At 37.2% G+C, this 17,161-nt stretch overlaps 3 protein-coding genes across 5 annotated transcripts; all 3 read left to right on the forward strand.

Moving 5' to 3' along the window:
- Positions 1–470: 470 nt before the first annotated feature.
- Positions 471–3,627, forward strand: LOC137960063 (rRNA-processing protein FYV7). Its single transcript, XM_068807535.1, has 3 exons — positions 471–704; positions 2,654–2,766; positions 3,095–3,627. The coding sequence occupies exons 1-3, from the start codon at positions 554–556 to the stop codon at positions 3,374–3,376; spliced, it is 546 nt and encodes a 181-aa protein (XP_068663636.1). The 5' UTR covers positions 471–553; the 3' UTR covers positions 3,377–3,627.
- A 970-nt stretch (positions 3,628–4,597) lies between these two features.
- Positions 4,598–9,573, forward strand: LOC137960357 (double-stranded RNA-binding protein 2-like). Of its 3 annotated transcripts, XR_011114144.1 has the most exons (6): positions 4,598–4,703; positions 5,049–5,195; positions 5,539–5,786; positions 6,528–6,747; positions 7,423–9,278; positions 9,378–9,573. XR_011114144.1 is itself a non-coding variant. In XM_068807956.1 (5 exons), the coding sequence occupies exons 3-5, from the start codon at positions 5,541–5,543 to the stop codon at positions 8,679–8,681; spliced, it is 1,725 nt and encodes a 574-aa protein (XP_068664057.1). In that variant the 5' UTR covers positions 4,598–4,703; positions 5,049–5,195; positions 5,539–5,540; the 3' UTR covers positions 8,682–9,573. The 3 variants fall into 3 exon arrangements, 2 of the variants coding, with proteins under 2 accessions (XP_068664057.1, XP_068664058.1); XM_068807956.1 differs by having other exon boundaries at positions 7,423–9,573; XM_068807957.1 differs by lacking the exon at positions 4,598–4,703 and adding an exon at positions 4,717–4,967 and having other exon boundaries at positions 7,423–9,573.
- Positions 9,574–10,302: 729 nt separating this feature from the next.
- On the forward strand, positions 10,303–13,037 carry LOC137960477 (uncharacterized). The gene is made up of 4 exons (XM_068808111.1): positions 10,303–10,545; positions 10,660–10,839; positions 11,951–12,199; positions 12,545–13,037. The coding sequence occupies exons 1-4, from the start codon at positions 10,465–10,467 to the stop codon at positions 12,806–12,808; spliced, it is 774 nt and encodes a 257-aa protein (XP_068664212.1). The 5' UTR covers positions 10,303–10,464; the 3' UTR covers positions 12,809–13,037.
- Positions 13,038–17,161: the final 4,124 nt, after the last annotated feature.

Genomic DNA, 17,161 nt, shown 5'->3' on the forward strand with positions numbered 1-17,161 from the left:
CTGCAACAAGAGTTGAGCACAAGAAACGTGCTCCGGTCGCCAGTCGTGGTGGGGATGGGCAGGAAGAGGAATGACGCAAGAGAAAGGGAAAAGAGAAACCCGGCGTCACCGGTCGTGGTGGAGATAGGTAAAAAGGGTAAAGACGGAAGAGATCTACCCACGCCGGAAGGAGAAGTGGAAGGACATTTGGCTGCAGGTCGTGGTGGAGACAGGGTTTTAGAATAACGCTGACATGGTGCCATGGTGGACAGGTTTGAGTGATGTGGCAAGTTGACTGAACATCATGGATTTCCAGTGTTTGATTTCGATATCTTGGTAAATAGGATTTTCAAATCCAGTATTTTGGTAAAATGTTCCATGTGGCATAGTTGAATGAGGGTAAGGGCACGTACGTAATTAATGAAATTAATTACCCCTTCTACGTGAATCCTCCTATTTAACGGCTACAGTGCCCTCAGAAGTAACAGAGCTCCGCACGATTTTTACGCAAGGTCAGGCAGCTAGGGTTCAGGACCCGTTTCACACGGAATTCAGCTCCTCATCTTTCATAGAGATGAAGCGTCCGCCAGCAGAGAAGAGGGAAAAGACGAACGATTCGAAAGCTCGTAATGGAAGGAAAACGAGGTTGGGAGGGAAAGGTCTCTCACTCGAGGCCTTTACAAATGCCAAAACCAAGAGGCTGGATTACAATCCAGCTTATGTCAGTGAGTGCCATCACTTTGTTGAATTTGACAGGCTTACTTCCTGTCTATAATTTTACTGATTTGCATAATTTCGCGGCATTCATAATTTAATTGATAATATTTTCTTTATTTAGTTGATTGCACAGAACCCTGTCCTATGTTTATGGTTTTTTAGTATTCTGTCGCATTCTTAGATAATATCGAGCTGTGCCTTGTGGAAACCCTGTTACTCAAACAAACTGAGCTGTTAGTTCACGTTTTGCTTGCCCAGAATGAATGGTACTCCCTCTCCCACCATTTTGAAGAAAAGATTAAAGATTTGTTTAGTGTCAAGTGAGGCGTTTTGACTTTTGAGTGTGAATTCATATTCCATCTAAAACTTGTTTTTAGTGAATAGAGCCCATAAGTGGCTTTACTGAAAATTCACTGTCTGCGTTAGGTCAAAGAATTTGATTCAGAAGGATGTAAGCCTCAAGGATTGATTGGGAATTTGTTTACAGGAAGAGTTCACGTTGTTGCATGCCTTCAATGGGCTGGGAAAGACAAATGCATTCTGGAGAGAGTGTTTAACTAGCGCCCTTCTAGTGTTGTCAAATTGGGGTCTTAGTTCACTTGCAGTCCAACTGGTTGGAATTGCTACTGTTATGTGCTAAAGTTGATGATTTGTGCACTCTAACCCTAATGCTTTGTAAGGAGGTTTTCATTTCATACACATTTAGGTCAGGTAGTCCATGCAGGGGGTAGGCATCTTGGTATCAGGTAGCATATAAGGACCTTTTAGGACATTCAAAATCCAATTTGTGTATGTCTCAGACCATATCTCTGGCAGAATTATTCAAAGAGTAAAAGACTAGGGGTGTAGCTACCTTTGAGGGTAAGGGGGCCATGTTCCCCCCTTTCCCTTCCCCAAATCCTAGATACCCATCTTCCCTCTTTGGAAACATCTTAAACTAAAGAGGGGCTACAAAAGGGTTATTTGCTTAATATGCCACAGGTCAGAAAAGAATTGCTTAATATGAAATAGACTCTGGAAAAGAGGGGTTTGGGGGCAGAAGTCGATGCTTACTTAATATAGTGCAGGGAGACCGGTAAAGAGAGATTTGGAGGGTTGAGGAACCAAACCAAGCCTCGATAGCCCAACTCAACCATACACAGTGACCCTGTAATAGATTCTCTATCAATTTGTTTGGAATTGTGTAGCATAAGAACATCTTTTTATAGTCTTAGATCTGAGAATTGTGCAAGATTTATTTTCCACCAGCAAAACTCTAGCTACATTCCTGCACCCACCACTGAGACCATGCTTTTATCTTGTAATTCTTAAAACCTCTTTGTTTGATTGTCTTCTGCAATCTCATGGACCTTTAACAACAAGATTCAATTGAACCAAAATGACTGATCTTGGGACTGATATGTTCTTTCCTATGACCAGCTTGCTGCAGCCTTTTTGAGTAGATCATACGAGCTTTTACTTGCCAAGTGAAAATCCTTTAAGTCAGCTATTGGAGCCTTCTCACAAGTGCTTTCTTCTATATCTAGAGCGTGTCTCTTACTAATTTTTGGTCCTTTCAGAATCCTTGCTATTGAAAGATTCTTATTGCTGCAGGGAGAGTTCTATGTTACTGATTTCTTGAAGAAATGCTTCAACTTCTATGTTTCATGAGGCAACACTTATTGTTTTTTATGCCTTGAAAGGCATTTTCTTGTTTTAATGCTTTCCAGAGTAATTTTTCCGTTTGTTGCTTTAATAATTAGTGTTTTCTTCAAATACTCATAACAGGAGCATGTGTGGAGATAGAAATTCTATAATGATGCTGCTACTTAGGATCTGTTTGCATTTTGGTAATGAGTATGATAATATGCCTTCGTTAGCATTCTACTTCTATGTACAGGAGTTCCCCTTTTTTTCAGGGGAAAATGTTTGAAATTTCCGTCAATAAAAATCTAATGGGCTGCTGTTCTCTTTTCAGAAACACAAAAAGAGTTCTATAGAAATGCTAAACATATAAGGAAGTTCAAGAGGACATTGAAGCAACAAAAACAAACGGAAAATTATCGTTCTACATCAACAGTCTTCCAACAGGTTTGGTTTCTTTATCTCAATTTTTGCCTTGTAGTGTAGTCATTTGAGCTTTCTGAACTTAATTTTAAATCGTTATTTTACTTTGCAAGCTTTACTAAATGTTTTGAGGCTTCTATAATCTGAATGCTTCTGTTGACTAATCTAATAAAACATCATCCAGTGAACTCTGCATCTGGAAACAGGTACAGATTTGTTCCATATGCTGACATACTATGATCTCTTGTTTATGATAAGACCTGATAGAAGTCGCGGCGATTTATAATATGCTTATTCCATTTTACCTTTTGAAAACACTTTGGTTTAGAGCTTTTCTCAATTGGTTTTACAGGAGAATGATGATGGTGTAAGTGATAGAAAGATTAAGAGGGGGAAAAAGAATAGTTTGCAGAGTTTGAGAATGGAATACGAGAAGAAGCAAGAGGAAATGGTGAAGGCAAGGATGGAAAGGGAAGAAATGATTCGAGCAAAGAATGAAGAGAGAGAAATAGCAGAAGCACGAAGGAAGGAATTGAAACATAAGATGTTGAAGAAGACTCGATCTGGTCAGCCTATCATGAAATACCGTATTGAGCACATCCTTGAATCGATACAGGATCTACCAACTAACTGAATCCAAGATATGGAAATTGCTTCATTTCCTACCAGTCAGAGATTAAAAATGGAAATAGTTAAAAGCTAAAGCTAGTGACCCAATTCCACTAGTTGGTTATACTTTCAAACTCTTGTATCACATCATGTGTTAGCTTGATCCAGACGGTTCAACTACCTTATTGTTGTCACTGAAAGCTGAAAGCACTAGCTAGACTTTTTTTTTTGTAAGTTAATATTGAACATAAATGCTGAAAGTATTGGTTGCTCTGATTTACTCTCCTTGAATTGATTTGGCACCATTTGAAACTTGAAAGGACTCCACAAGTTGGATTGCAACTAGAAGCTGTTATTTTATGATTTTACATTAATTAGTTTTGATGTGTCATCTGATTCCATAAGTGGGTTTCTTTGCACAAGCTAAATATTCTTCAACAATTGAAGAATCAACTGGTAATTGTAATACATGATAGTCTATTGGAGAGAGGGCCAACTTCCTTGATTGCATTAACCTGTTGAAACTGTCACTAATACTAGATTTGCCATTATTATATCTGCAATGATAGTCAACTATTAGATTATATAAAAAAAAAAATAATAAATTAAAAAATATATAATAAATCTCATGGTAGCATTCCACTTTGGTCCAACCTATAGTTAATAAATTTTAATAAATAAATTTAAGATAAAAATAATATTATATAAGATCACTAAATTGGTTAAAAATAGTAAACTAGGTAATTATATGATATTTAATTAAATATATGATTAAGTTGTGGTTAATAAAGCATTACTTGTCGGGCCCACATAAGAGTGATAATCAAATGATAATGTCTACAAATTATTATCTAATGTCTAATTTAACCACCTCTTGTAAACATTCGACTTTAGCCTCAAGTCCACTCAACCCCACTTGTAACGGTCCATTAATCACTATCTGCATGGGTCCCATCCATACGGCGGTGTACTTTTACAAATATGCCCTTCAATTGACTTATCTCAATTTTTTCAGTTTTACGTTTCGCGGAGGCTGGTTTCGTCCACTTGTTAAAAGGTCTAGTGCGGTAGGTACGGGTCGGCCAGGAGTGCAAAAAATAGGGACTGTAAAGTTTGACCGCGAAAGCGACCACTGTAAGTGTTGGCTTGGGAAGGTGAAAAGCCGCTCTCAAGGTGGCCGTGCGTCTCAGATGTAGCGGTAAACTATCAAGAGCAAACTACAGCTCTGGAGGGCCAGATCGCGGAAACATAAAAAGGCTGAGAAGATTCAGTTTGTACTTTGTGCAGATCCTTTGCTGCCCTTCCGTTTCGGCGTTCGTTCTTTTGGAGGGGAAGGGAGACGTCATTTCACGGTGAGCTGAGATCGGCTGTATATGTACTGCGTTATCTGTGTAATGATGCTATTCTTCTTTTTTTTTGGCCATTTGCGTGCGGTTGGAAACCTTCCCTCGAATTTGATTACCACCTTTTTTCGGTGCTCAAGTGGATTATTTTGTCTCGCTGGTTGAGTGTCTCCGCGCTGTTTTCTCTCACTTGGTGATCTGATGGAGAATATAGTTTGGCCCTTGAATTTTTATGTGGAAGAGTTTTTGAGGCTTAGGAGGATCTGTTGAATGGTGATTTATGGTTTTGGTACAAAATATTATGTTTGGGGACTGTGTTTTCTATCTTCGTACTGAATTGGTTGTTGCTCGCAGGATTGAAGTTGTATGGCAACTGTTTGTTGGGGGTCTTCGTAGTTTGGGGTCTCGTTAATGGCTCGACAGGAGTTTACTCTTGGGATCGCTGTGTTGCGGTTGCTCTAGTAAATGAACCCCATGTTTCTGTAGGATAAATTGCAAGAGGTTGGTTTTTCATCTCTAAGATGTTTCTCAAATCAAGAGCCCCGTAAAGTGATGAATTTTGCGTTTCTTTTACTTCAAAATTTTGGCCGTCTTATCTTGTTCAAAATTTTGGGCATTGATAATAGATTCTATTGCTTTTAATAGTAAAGCTTCTCGCCTGCCTAATACTGACTAGCTTAATAGTTTGTTAAGTCTGTCAACTGTTCTTGAGAAGTAATTAGGAAATGGCATTTTTTCTTCCTGACCATACGAAGAGAAGAAAAAGAAATCTCTTACCTGAGCAATTGTTGAACGACTGTTGTTTTCCTTATTTTCTTTTTTCTAAAACAATCGGCTTCATCAGGCATGTACAAGAACCAACTGCAAGAGTTAGCTCAGAGAAGCTGTTTTAATCTTCCATCTTATGCATGCATACGAGAAGGACCTGATCATGCACCCAGGTTCAAAGCAACTGTTAATTTCAATGGAGAAATCTTTGAGAGTCCAAACTTTTGTTCCACTTTGAGACAGGCAGAACATGCAGCTGCGGAGGTAGCACTTAATACTCTCTCAAAGAGGGGTCCTTCTAGGTCTCTAGCTGCCAAAGTTTTGGTACGTTTTCTGTTGCTTCTTAATTTGATGCCATCTTGGACATGTTTCTAGACATGTTCCTTCTGGTTCTTCTTGAATAATTGGTGAATAGTTTCAATGTTGGAATTCTGGAGTTGTGATCTTGGGTTGTTTAATCTGCGCATCATGCAGTAGAGTCGGTGATGTGTGAAAATCTGTTAATCAATCTTTGTAACGTAACCTTCAGATGTATACTGAATTAGTTATCTTCAGTTATGAAAAGGAGAAACTGAAACTAAGATATCTGTGGAACACCAGATTTTGTTTCTTGAAGTTTGAAGGTGTGGCCAGTATTTGTCAAACATGAGCCACGTTTAACTTATTGGTTTCAGAGCCAGAATCTTGTATCATTTCTTTCAGCTGGTTGTAGATGAATGTATTCAAGACCATGTATACAAGGAGAAAATTTGTGGATGTGAACTTGAGATTCAAAAGAAGCATGCGTGTAGGCTAAGAATGTTTTGGTGCATCTTATATTCTTCTCCCAACTCAGTTGACTTGCCAATGGGAGGTTTAAAGGTCATGAATGTAAACTTTTTTTCCTGGGGAATACCACTTATTAAGTTTGCTAACCACGGTTTTAGTTAGTATAGCTTTAATGAATAAAATCATATTTAATAATTCAGAAAGGGAAAGAGATACTCTGTATTAGTTGTTCCCAGTCATCCAATTTTACGATCTCAAGTCTGAAGGCTGATAATGGGTGTATGTTCTGTTATGCAGGATGAGACAGGAGTCTACAAGAACCTCCTTCAAGAAACTGCACACAGAGCTGGGCTTAACTTGCCTGTTTATACCACTGTGCGAACTGGGCCAGGGCATGTCCCCGTTTTCTCATGTACTGTTGAGCTTGCAGGCATGAGCTTTTCTGGGGAACCAGCTAAGACAAAGAAGCAAGCTCAGAAAAATGCTGCTATGGCTGCCTGGTCTGCTTTGAAACAGTGTAAACTAGCTCTTTACTTATCTCATGTTCCTGTTACAACTTTGCTCTTGATTGTGATCTTATTTTCACTAAATGAGGAGATCTCAGTATTTTGATAGTGATTAGTTTTCCCTGCCAAACTTCTTTAGAATGCTTACCAGAAAAATGCTAACATAATATTCTGATGTGAAGTTGGATCCAACCATGCTTTCATGGATTTGTACCTATTTCTTGTGCTACTAGTATTGTCAATCAAATTTGCTTACACTACCATGAATAGAATAATACGTGACCCTTTTTGTGGTTGACCTTGCAATTTTGTAAAATGACAAAAAACAAAAAAAAAAAAATCTTGTCATAATCTCTTGTTCCCTTGATAATGGAGTTGGCTACTTGTATCCTTTTCCTCTTCAGCTAGTTCAATCCTGTCTCGAGTTCTTAGAATTTCTGATAATGTTACTTTTGGCCTCTCTTTCCTTCAGCAAAAGAATTACCACAACAGTGTTAAGTAGTAACAGAAAATATGGTTAAACCCATGCAAGTAATTTAATTTTTTTCTTAAAAACTCTCTTGTGAGATTGTGCTTTCCTAATTTATAAGCATATTTGCAATCATAAAGTATTCTTAAATGTATAATAGATCTAATTATAATCTATGATGCCAATTTTGATTCTAAATCTTTATGTTTGCTTGCAGTGCCACGTTTAACTTCATCAACCTCGTCCTCATCTTACTCTACTTCACCAGATTCTGAGGGCAACGAAGCACAAGAACAGGTCATTGTAGCCCGTGCTCTTGCTAGTCTGTCCTCTCCAAATGGAAATAAGCTTGGCAAACAGAATGACCGGCATCGTGGGAGACGGAGGCAAGCTCCTCGCAGAGCCGCATATCAAAATAGTGGAGTATCGCTATACTCTATGCCCTATCAACCTTGGAGATATCCTAATTTATCAGCAGAACTTGCAATGTATCAAATGTGGCAGCATGATCCAGTGTCTCAACAGCTGAACCAGTTATTGACTCTTCCAGCACCACCATCTCCATCGGGTCCCAGAATTTTGCCAATTGCACAATCTATGCTACAGCCAAATCTTGCACAGTGTTTTCCAGCTAGAGAGCAACACTCAATTATTGGACTTCCTGATTCATCAATTTATCTCTCAGATCAACTTATTCCTGATTCTGCCAGAAGTCGGTCTCAAGTTACAATAAAAGAGATACATGAAGAGAAAACTCAAGGGGGCAGTAAAGATAAAGTTTGTGGGACATCTGATGGTATTGGAGATCCTGATCACCAAACTTCTAATTCCTTTCCTGAAATTCAAGAGTTAATCGAGGGCAGGCAGCTATGCAATAGATTCAGTACTACAAACATGGCAAGCACCGGGAGAGAACCAGCCAAAGGGAAATCAAGTTCCAAGCTGCCAGTTTTGTTTCAGAATTCTGGTGATATGAAGAAGGTAGAGGAGAAACAAATTGAGGGAAATGAAAAAGATAGGTTAAGATGGGTATCTGGTGTTGCTTATGGTTCAATACTTGATGGCAGGGAGACAAATGCAATTCCAACCACCCATTCTTCCTCTCTCAACTTTAGCACATGCTACTCGGTCCAGGGTAATAGAAGACAGCATCACCAATCTTATGTAGGTTATTCAGGTGTAAGTAGAGGTTTCAGTAGACCTCCCTCAATGGCAGCCCCAGTGACAGTAAGAACTGCTGTACCTGTCTATTCACCAAGGCTGGGACCACATGGTCTGCATACAGGAGCCCCTCCAGTTAATTCCATGGCTCCCGCTGTGCAGATTAGATCAGTTATACCGGTCTGCTCTGCTCCACCAGCCCCAAAAGTGTCTGCCCCAAGCCAAGAGAAACCTTGCTCTAGTGTTGATTCAAGAAGGCATGAATCTGGGGTCATTGGTGTGGTTAGTTCAGAACTTGGTAAGCTTTGGATCTGAGCATCATGAGTGTGTCGGGTCCATCCCAGTTTCCATCCGTGGTAGGATGCAACTTAGCTGCCCCTTGCAACACTGCATGGCCATATGTTTCAGAAGTACAGGAGAGGGAGCAGCGTGAGAAGTGAAATTGGTTCTCCAATGCCTCCACTCGCAGCAGCTCATTTGATGTAATAGAGTCGAAATAAAAGGCAATCCAAAAATTTGATGTTTCAGTGTTTCTTTCTGGTCGTTTTACTGAGCTTGAAGACAGCATTCGTGCGATGTGGCTAAAACGAGTACCTTGGCAATAAAAATACCAGAAAACCTTGCAGTCCGAAGTCGTACTTGAATGATATTTCAATAATGGAACGTATTGCATTTCTGGATCGTGGATCATAGATTCATCCAAGACTTTCTTCTTCTGTTTTCTTCTTCCGTGTTGAAGATTATCAATTACGGCTGCTTCTCTGGAGAGTCATGATGTTGGAATAGAAGATGTATCCTTCGGGGCAGGTATCCATGTGCTTAGCAGATCTATTCGAGGTCGACGCCTCGATCGTCACCACTGGCGAACAATTATATTCGCCAAGTGTTTTGCCAACAAATTCTCGTTTCCAGGTGAGTTCTCTCGATCTTCAAATGTTCATTTTGCGTTTTGACACTATGGAACCCTCCAGCTTGAAGCTGCTTAAAAGGCTCTAATTATGCTTCTGGCAGAGGTTTTTATTTGAAACAGCGATGGAAGACAACCCTTATTGCATGAACTGAGTGTTTTACGTTTAGGCAGAATGTAGTCCATCGTGTTCTCTGACGTTGGACCACCTAAACCTCTTCAAGGATTTGATGCTCTGGGGGCAGGGGTGGCAAATTTGAACCTGTATATGTTTGAGTTTGGCTTGATCCAAATACTTTGAATTCGAACTCCAACTTAAAATTGGAATCGAGCTAGACTTCAAAAATTTTAGTCTAGTTTAAGCTCAAACTCGAGCTTAGTTTGAATTTTAACCTATATTTAAAATTATAAAAAATATATATAAAAATAAATAAAAAAAATATTATGATGAACTTAGTACTATTGAACTGCAAGCTATTATAGAGAAGGTTAAGATTTTGCAATGGAATATACTAACATATAATAACCAGCTTAATAAATCTAAAAGAATAAACAAATACTTCCGTAGTAGTGTTTATTCTATTGATAAAAAATAACATTAGATGTTGAGGGACCCAAAAGAGTTGAATTATCGATCTGTCTTTGAGGTTTGAGGTAAATAAGAATAACTATTAATTGATTCAAAAGGGAATTGACGAAAATAATTAGAGTAAATGATATTTTTATCAAAAAAATTATGTTAACGAATCGGTTCACGAGTTAAGAAGTCGAGTTTCAAAAATCTTGTGTTTGACTTGTTATAGGTACGTCCGTCGCATTTATTTACTATCAAAATGAGTATTGACTTAAATCTAAGTATTTTTTTATGATTTTTATAAAAATACATAAATACAAACTTGGTGGCGACCGGTGGGACTTAGAAGTCCAGTTTCTTTCGGTAATAAACAGCCTTAATTGCGATCTGGTGCTCAGATGTGAATAGACGGCACCCTTTTGTCTGCGTGTACGCATCGTTTGCGTTGAGTTCAAGATCATTCCAGAGAGAGAAAATCAGAGCTGATAACCCAATGCGTTACGATGGAGAGTTGCGAGTTTCTGTAACGCCCTGTCCGCTCTCCCACATCCTGCCACTCTTACTCTGTGACGTTTCTCCACTAATTATATCTCCTTTGTTCTTCACTTCTCCCTGTGATGATTCCTCGAGTTTCTAACATGCCGAGGGAACTCGTTCTCCCTCTCGACATCGCCCTCAATATAGCCTCTTTCCTCCAGGTTCGCGAAGCCGGTCCTCTTTCTTCAGCTTCCCCAATTCGAATTTGGTTCTTCATTTTACGTTCTATTGTTTTTTTTTTTTTTTTTTTTTTCTAATTTCATTTTGAAACGAAGGTTCCTGATCTCTGCTCATTGGGTTCTTGCTCTGGCTTCTGGCGCGAACTCTGCGCATCGGATTTCATATGGATTTCTCTCTCTAGAAAACGATGGCCTTCCATCGATTTCTGCGACGAAATTACTCGCTCGGAGGAACAGAGCAGTCAATATGTGGAACAGCCCGTCTCCTCTCTCCAGGTTGTTCTCGTTTTCTATTCTATCTAGCGTTCTTTACAATTCGATGCTATCTTCAACACATAGGGTCAAAGACAAGCTATCACGAACCCTCCCAAATGTTGGGATTGCGATTATACTTAAGTTGCGTTCTCATAGCAGCGTATTGATGATTATGTGGGATTTTCGGGTGTTAGGAAAAGAGGAATTAATATGGTGGAATAAATGCAGGAATTGAAACACAATATTCCGGAGTCATTGAACATTAGCTTTGGATAATTGACAGAGCCATATTTTTTCTTGTTCGTGATAATTTAGTTTATTCTCAAAAGAGCAAACATTCGATGGGAAGAACTTTGCCGGTGGTGGGAGCGACAGTTGTGAATATGGTAGTTCCGGGTTTAGCTCCAGGCTACACGCCCAATATTTAAGGAATTCAACGAGGACTGTAAATCTTTTTTATTGAACAAATCTTGTATTAAAAAAATTGTAAAAGCAGTTCTTTTTTCTACCTAGATTATGTGCTTGTGTAAGAGTAATCTCCTCCCCACATTCAATCAGCATCAGAGCCTTTGCAGTTTTTGCTCATTTCCAATCATGTGTACAACATGAGACGACATAAATCTTCTCGTAAGCATTGGCTAGTTTTCTATGATCCAGGTTATTCTCCGGTTTTCTGGAAAGGTTCCTCGGCAGGAAATAGTATATATCTTGATGTCAAATAAAATTCACAAAAGATGGTGGGGGAGAGGATAACAGTTTCCTTGTGATTATAGTGTACTTTAGTTTCCAAAAGTTTGTATAAATGCAAGCTTGTATAGATGATTATTGTCAAATATTTTTTCTGAAGGTCTACCATTTTGAAGTCATAATTAATCAGAGGTTTATACTTCTTATAATTATCTGACTCCTTATCTCTAGGAGAGCAACTTCATGATGTCCAATAGGACCTTTGGGGACTGATCTATTGGTTACGGAATAACATCTCAAATGTGTTGGGCCTGATTTTCCATGTGAAATTTAGAACGTCTGAGAGTTATCCTACATGAGATAGGAGATCAGGTTATCTCATTAGGCATGCAATCAAGATTCACTTTTCTACACACTAAGTAGTTCATTTTTCTCTACATTGAAGGGATGGAAAAATTTGTATATCAAGTGGCACAAAGTTATGGCTGGTAGGGCCACCAGTGTGGTTCAGCTGGTGAAGCAGCGTTCACAGACTGGATCACTTGAAGTTGCAGACTACTTGAGAGCAATCAAAGACTTGTGCTCAACAAAGCTTGGCTTCAGGGATGTTCAGTTGTTTCTTTTCACCTCAGAGCACGACGTGCTGCTTAATCTGATTGGAGTGCATTACTGTTTATTTGGGCTTGGAGTACCGGTATTAATACTCTCCTCCTGTGTATTCACTTAGAGGTGTCTTTCCATGTTTTATGACTGGGCAATTCATAATTGGTCCAGGAGCTCTTAATTAACAATTGTCATTTCTCAATTCTTTTAAATTCATGGTTACTAATTACTTTTTGGTGTAAGATAGCTTTGCAAACTGATTTACATGATTCTACCAATAGAAATATGAATCTTCAGTGGTCTTCAAATTTTAGATTATTACCGAAGCTGCTACTTGGCTGTTAATTTTTGCAGTCTCAGAATCATAAAGATGTTATGCATTACCAGCTTTGAAATTTTCCCTTGTACATTGTTTCTTGTGGTCTCAAATTTGCAGGCTGAGGATGTATGTCAAGCATTGTCCATTTCCCATATATCCGAGCGGCAAGTGTGTGTGCGATGGTGGAAGCTGGGGAGGTGGTTTCACGGGTTTCGTCTGAGAGATGAATCTCGGTCTCGCCGTATTACTCTCAGGAACCTAGTAATGGCCAAGGAGGAGGAAGTTATGGGAGTGCTTCTGAGAGGTGCTGTTCATGAAGTTCTACGCGTGCAGATCTCATCTCGCATCGAGAGCCCCTCCTGGGCATCAATTCACTCTTAGGTGTAACTTGTGCATATTTGTGTTTATTGGAAGCAGGAATTTCCACAACTTGGTTGGGAGAAGGCTCTTATTGTGGTGTGAAGGTTAGCATGTATATATCTGTATATGTCAAAGGATAGATATTTTGTATTGATTGTTTATATCATTGACATTTTTTATGTTCTGCTGAAAACTGTGTACATGGGATGCGAAAATAAACCTTATATACAAATGCATGCAATTACGTCTGTTTCGACTTCTTAGTGTGATGAATGTAAATTGTTCAGTGATTCCGATTCTATTTAAGACTCAAAAAAAGTGAAGGAAGACACTCTGCAATGTGATGGTAGAGTACCACTGGAGAGGGCTGATGCTTCACAAAATAGTTCTTCTTTTTTGTAACAAATTAATTTGTTGTGTAAAACTTTGGATGGAAAGTCAAGAAGATGGGAACAGGCTTTCTCAAAATTGCATTGGAGTTGGGGTATGCCTTACAAAGCTGATCTGACTGTTAAGAACCTGAATCTTGAAAGAGGAAGTTTAGGAGAAAAGTATGGTGTGTACGTCTTGATAAGATGGCAAGTTGAGGAGAAAAGGTAAGGTAGAGGTTACCCTATGACATTTAAAACAAATATGTAAACATGATAAGGAAATTCTGAACAAGTTAAAAAAGAGCAAATAATCAAATTTACCTTATCCCTTGGTTGTGTGGTGTGTGGAGAGGAAGTGGGGATAGGGTGAGGTTCATAGAGCTTGGAGGTGAATTTATTGGGTAGGGATAATGAGTTAGTGAAGTGGACCTGTTGTCATTCCTAATCAAAAGTTAGAGTTCATTTCTTCTTTCATTCCCTTGAAATATTTTGTGTTTATGTGTTGGCCCTAGAAATCAACATGGTATCAGAGCGGGCAGAGATTTGAGATGAAAAAGGAGAAAAAAATAGAGAAGAAATGGAAGAAGAAGAAAAAAAAAAAAGAATTTCTTGTTTTTCCCATTTGTCTTATTTCCCAATTCTTGTCTTTCATTGGATTTCACTCTTTTACCGAAATTTTCATATAGAAAATTATATACTATTGGAGTCTAGTTTCCAAATCAAAAAAAAATTTTACAATCATATTTTAGTAGAAAGAGAAATCAACATCTAAAGTAGAAAATGTCATGTTGGTATCCTGTTACATGCAAAAATCCAAATTTAATCCAATTTTTTTTGTTTCACTTTTTGAATTGCTAATGTTGGTTAAGTTTCCTATTCTTTTTCAAACTCTAGTTAATATTTTACCAACTTGAGTGTCTTTCCTATTTAAAAATTTTCCTTCTTTAATCTCACATTATATTAGTTTCTATAAAGGAAGTATTTCCCTGTATGAGTTTAGTTTCCTTTTTTTAACAAAGTTTGAAAATTTTGAATTAGAAAGTCTTGTTTCCTTGTTCTAAATTCAAAGTGTTTAGTGTCCTAAATCCCCCTTATTCCATAATTTATCTCTTGAATATTTTCTTTCCAAATTGGTCAAGGTGTATTCCATAATTTAGAAAATTTTCCATTATTATGTTCCATCTCAAAAAATTTGTATTGAATTTTTTTTTAAAGTTTCCTAAATCATCATCTTCATAGAGGAATTTTTGTTATCTCCCTCTTAGGTCATATTTGGTAAAAAAAATTTAAGTTATTTCAATATTACCATTACAATCTCCTTCTTATTATGGTCGTGGTTATTTTTTCTTTCTTACATCCCCTATTTCCCTTTTACTTGGTTGTCTTTTTCCTACCACCCTTTTTTACTCTCATTTACCTTCTGAGGCTAACTCTTTGATACGTTGTTTTGGTTGGTCCTCTTTTTATATATGGGTATTTTGAAGTCCATTAAAACTTTTTTATTGGTATCCGTTGTTTTTTTAGTGACAAACATTACTCACTTTAGTGATTATTATCATTATTTTGTCTGAAATCCTTTGAGGTTAGTTTCGATTTTTGCTTTATCACCCATGTTTTTTACTTTTTGAGAGTTTGTGTTTGATTGAGTACTTATCCTTGGCACACCTTGATGGAAAGGATAATTATTACAATTTTTTTTTTTTTGTTTCAAACTAGGATCATTGCCATTACCTCCCACATTGAGTGGGAGAATAGAAGGAAAAGTATGAGGATGAGATTGGAAGTTGAGTGTTACAGTGGTTATGCCTCTTTACGAATTCCACATTTGAGAAGAGGTAGTATAATCTACAATGAAAAATTCTACGTGTTGTGGTAATCAAATTCTATGTGACTAGAATATCCAAGGGGGAGAACAAGATGAAATTACAAACAAGATGTGAATAAGAACAAGATGAAGCAAAACAAGACAATCAAATTTCATTTTCAAACTACACAAGACTCGATTTTTTTTTCAAACTCATAAGTTTCTTAACCAAGATTATTTGCAAAGTGAAGTTACAAACACGAGCATTAGGGAGAGTGTTAAAAGACACGCATGACTAGTAAATAAAGAGAACTTTTATAGAGATGCCATAAAATTATAATTATACAAACTGGTGTATATCCTCTTATGCAATTTTTTTTTGAAGCATATAGCCCTAAGGGCATTGTAGTTATTGTAAACACCTTCACACAACTATAAATACAACCTCAAGGCATGGGGTAGAGTATACAAGTCTCTTCCTTTTGTCTCAAATTCGTCCTTACACCTCTCTCTCTCTTTTCCTTTCTTTCTCTCTCTTAGTTTATTCTTTCCTCTCTTCCAAGACTTTGAGTTCCTCTCTTCTTTCCTTCTGTTAAAATATTTAGTGTTTATGTGTTGGCCCTAGAAATCATCACTTTCTAAAGTCGAGGTATTTGGTGTTCCTTTTTTTTGTTTTCATTGTTGAATTTTATGGATGGTTTTTTATTCATGATTATGTTTGTTTATTTTTTTTTGTGTTGGTTTTTTAGGATCTATAGAAGGATTTTACTATGTCTGAATCTGCAAGAAAGGTTGTTTTCTCTGGTTTTTCTCATCTGACTTAAAAGAGTTTTGCAGTTTTATCTTATGTCTCGTACGGTCATAGTCACTTCTATGTAGAATACACATTTTTATATTGGCTTGTTAGATAATATTGATAAAGAACTTGATACTTATGCTTTGGGAGTGGATGAGAAGATTCACTTCTATGTAGAATACACATTTTTATAATGGCTTGTGGGATGATATTGATAAAGAACTTGATACTTATGCTTTGGGAGTGGATGAGAAGAAGAAGAAGAAGAAGAAGAAGAAGAAGAGCAGGGTAAAGTTGAGGCTAATGGACTGTTGAAGCCGAAAGATGGTGAAGAGAGGAGTGAAGAAAAAGAAAAAGGTTACTCAACAAGAGGATGTGAGCATGTAGCAAGAGAAGGTACGCAGGAAGATGGTGATCAATAGAGCAAAAGAAAGGTGAGGAAGAAAAAAGCAAAAAGACATGTAGAATTTGTCACTAGAAATTTTTTGACTAAGTAGATTGCTCGTGGTTTTGGATCTTTAGGATTAGAGATGTAAATTTTTTTTTCCCCATTTTGTGTTATGGATCATGTGATTGTTTTAACTTTGAAGGGTAATATCAAATACAACATTCATAAATGTTGTATTTCTAAATGTAGCATTGTTAGATCCATATTTTATAGATTTTAATAGCATATATGAAATTATCAAATTACCCATTAAAATTATTTAAAAAATTTAATATATGAAATTTATTTAAAAAACCAGAACTAGGACCCTATTGGTCCTTTGGAACCTCCAATTTTGAGAACTTTGTTGCCATGGTAATGGTCTTAACTTTTCTACATTTGTTTATCAACTACGAAAAACAATCAATCTGCAAAACTTGTGTAGAACAAAATATAGTCTTTCTCTAGCATTAACACAAATATTTAATAGATAACTATAAAAAATTAATTCAAATAAAGTAAACTAGTCAAGTGCAAAGCACAAAATAGTCCACAGAGAAAGATTTAATGAAGAAAATTGTTGGCCAACTCCAAAAGAAATTTTCACCATGAAGATAATGTGAAGAAAAACATCCACTTAAATGTAAAATAACAATCAAAGTTCAAATTTGAAAATTCATTTACAAAAAATGAGTGAGATAATCGAAATAAAGCAATACTTCAAATGTTGGAGATTATCGAATTAGAAAATTCTAACGTTAGAGGAAGAAAAAAAAAGTTTTGAGACAACTTCAATCTATTTTAACTCTAAAATCTCAAATAGTGATTTGCTAGTTTAACTCTTCATGTCTTTGGCTACACCTTTTCTCCTCTTTCTCTTTCTCTCTTCTTATTTTTCTCCTTTCGTTTTTCCCTCCTATTTCCCTCCTCTTCATTTTTCTCTCCTCTCCCCCAGAGGGCTTCTTCTCCTCCCATT

The sequence above is a fragment of the Aristolochia californica genome, unplaced genomic scaffold, assembly GCF_029961685.1.
Source record: "Aristolochia californica isolate CCGP_79_NKW_82.1479 unplaced genomic scaffold, dmAriCali1.0.hap1 SCAF_3, whole genome shotgun sequence".
In the NCBI taxonomy this organism is placed as follows: domain Eukaryota; kingdom Viridiplantae; phylum Streptophyta; class Magnoliopsida; order Piperales; family Aristolochiaceae; genus Aristolochia; species Aristolochia californica.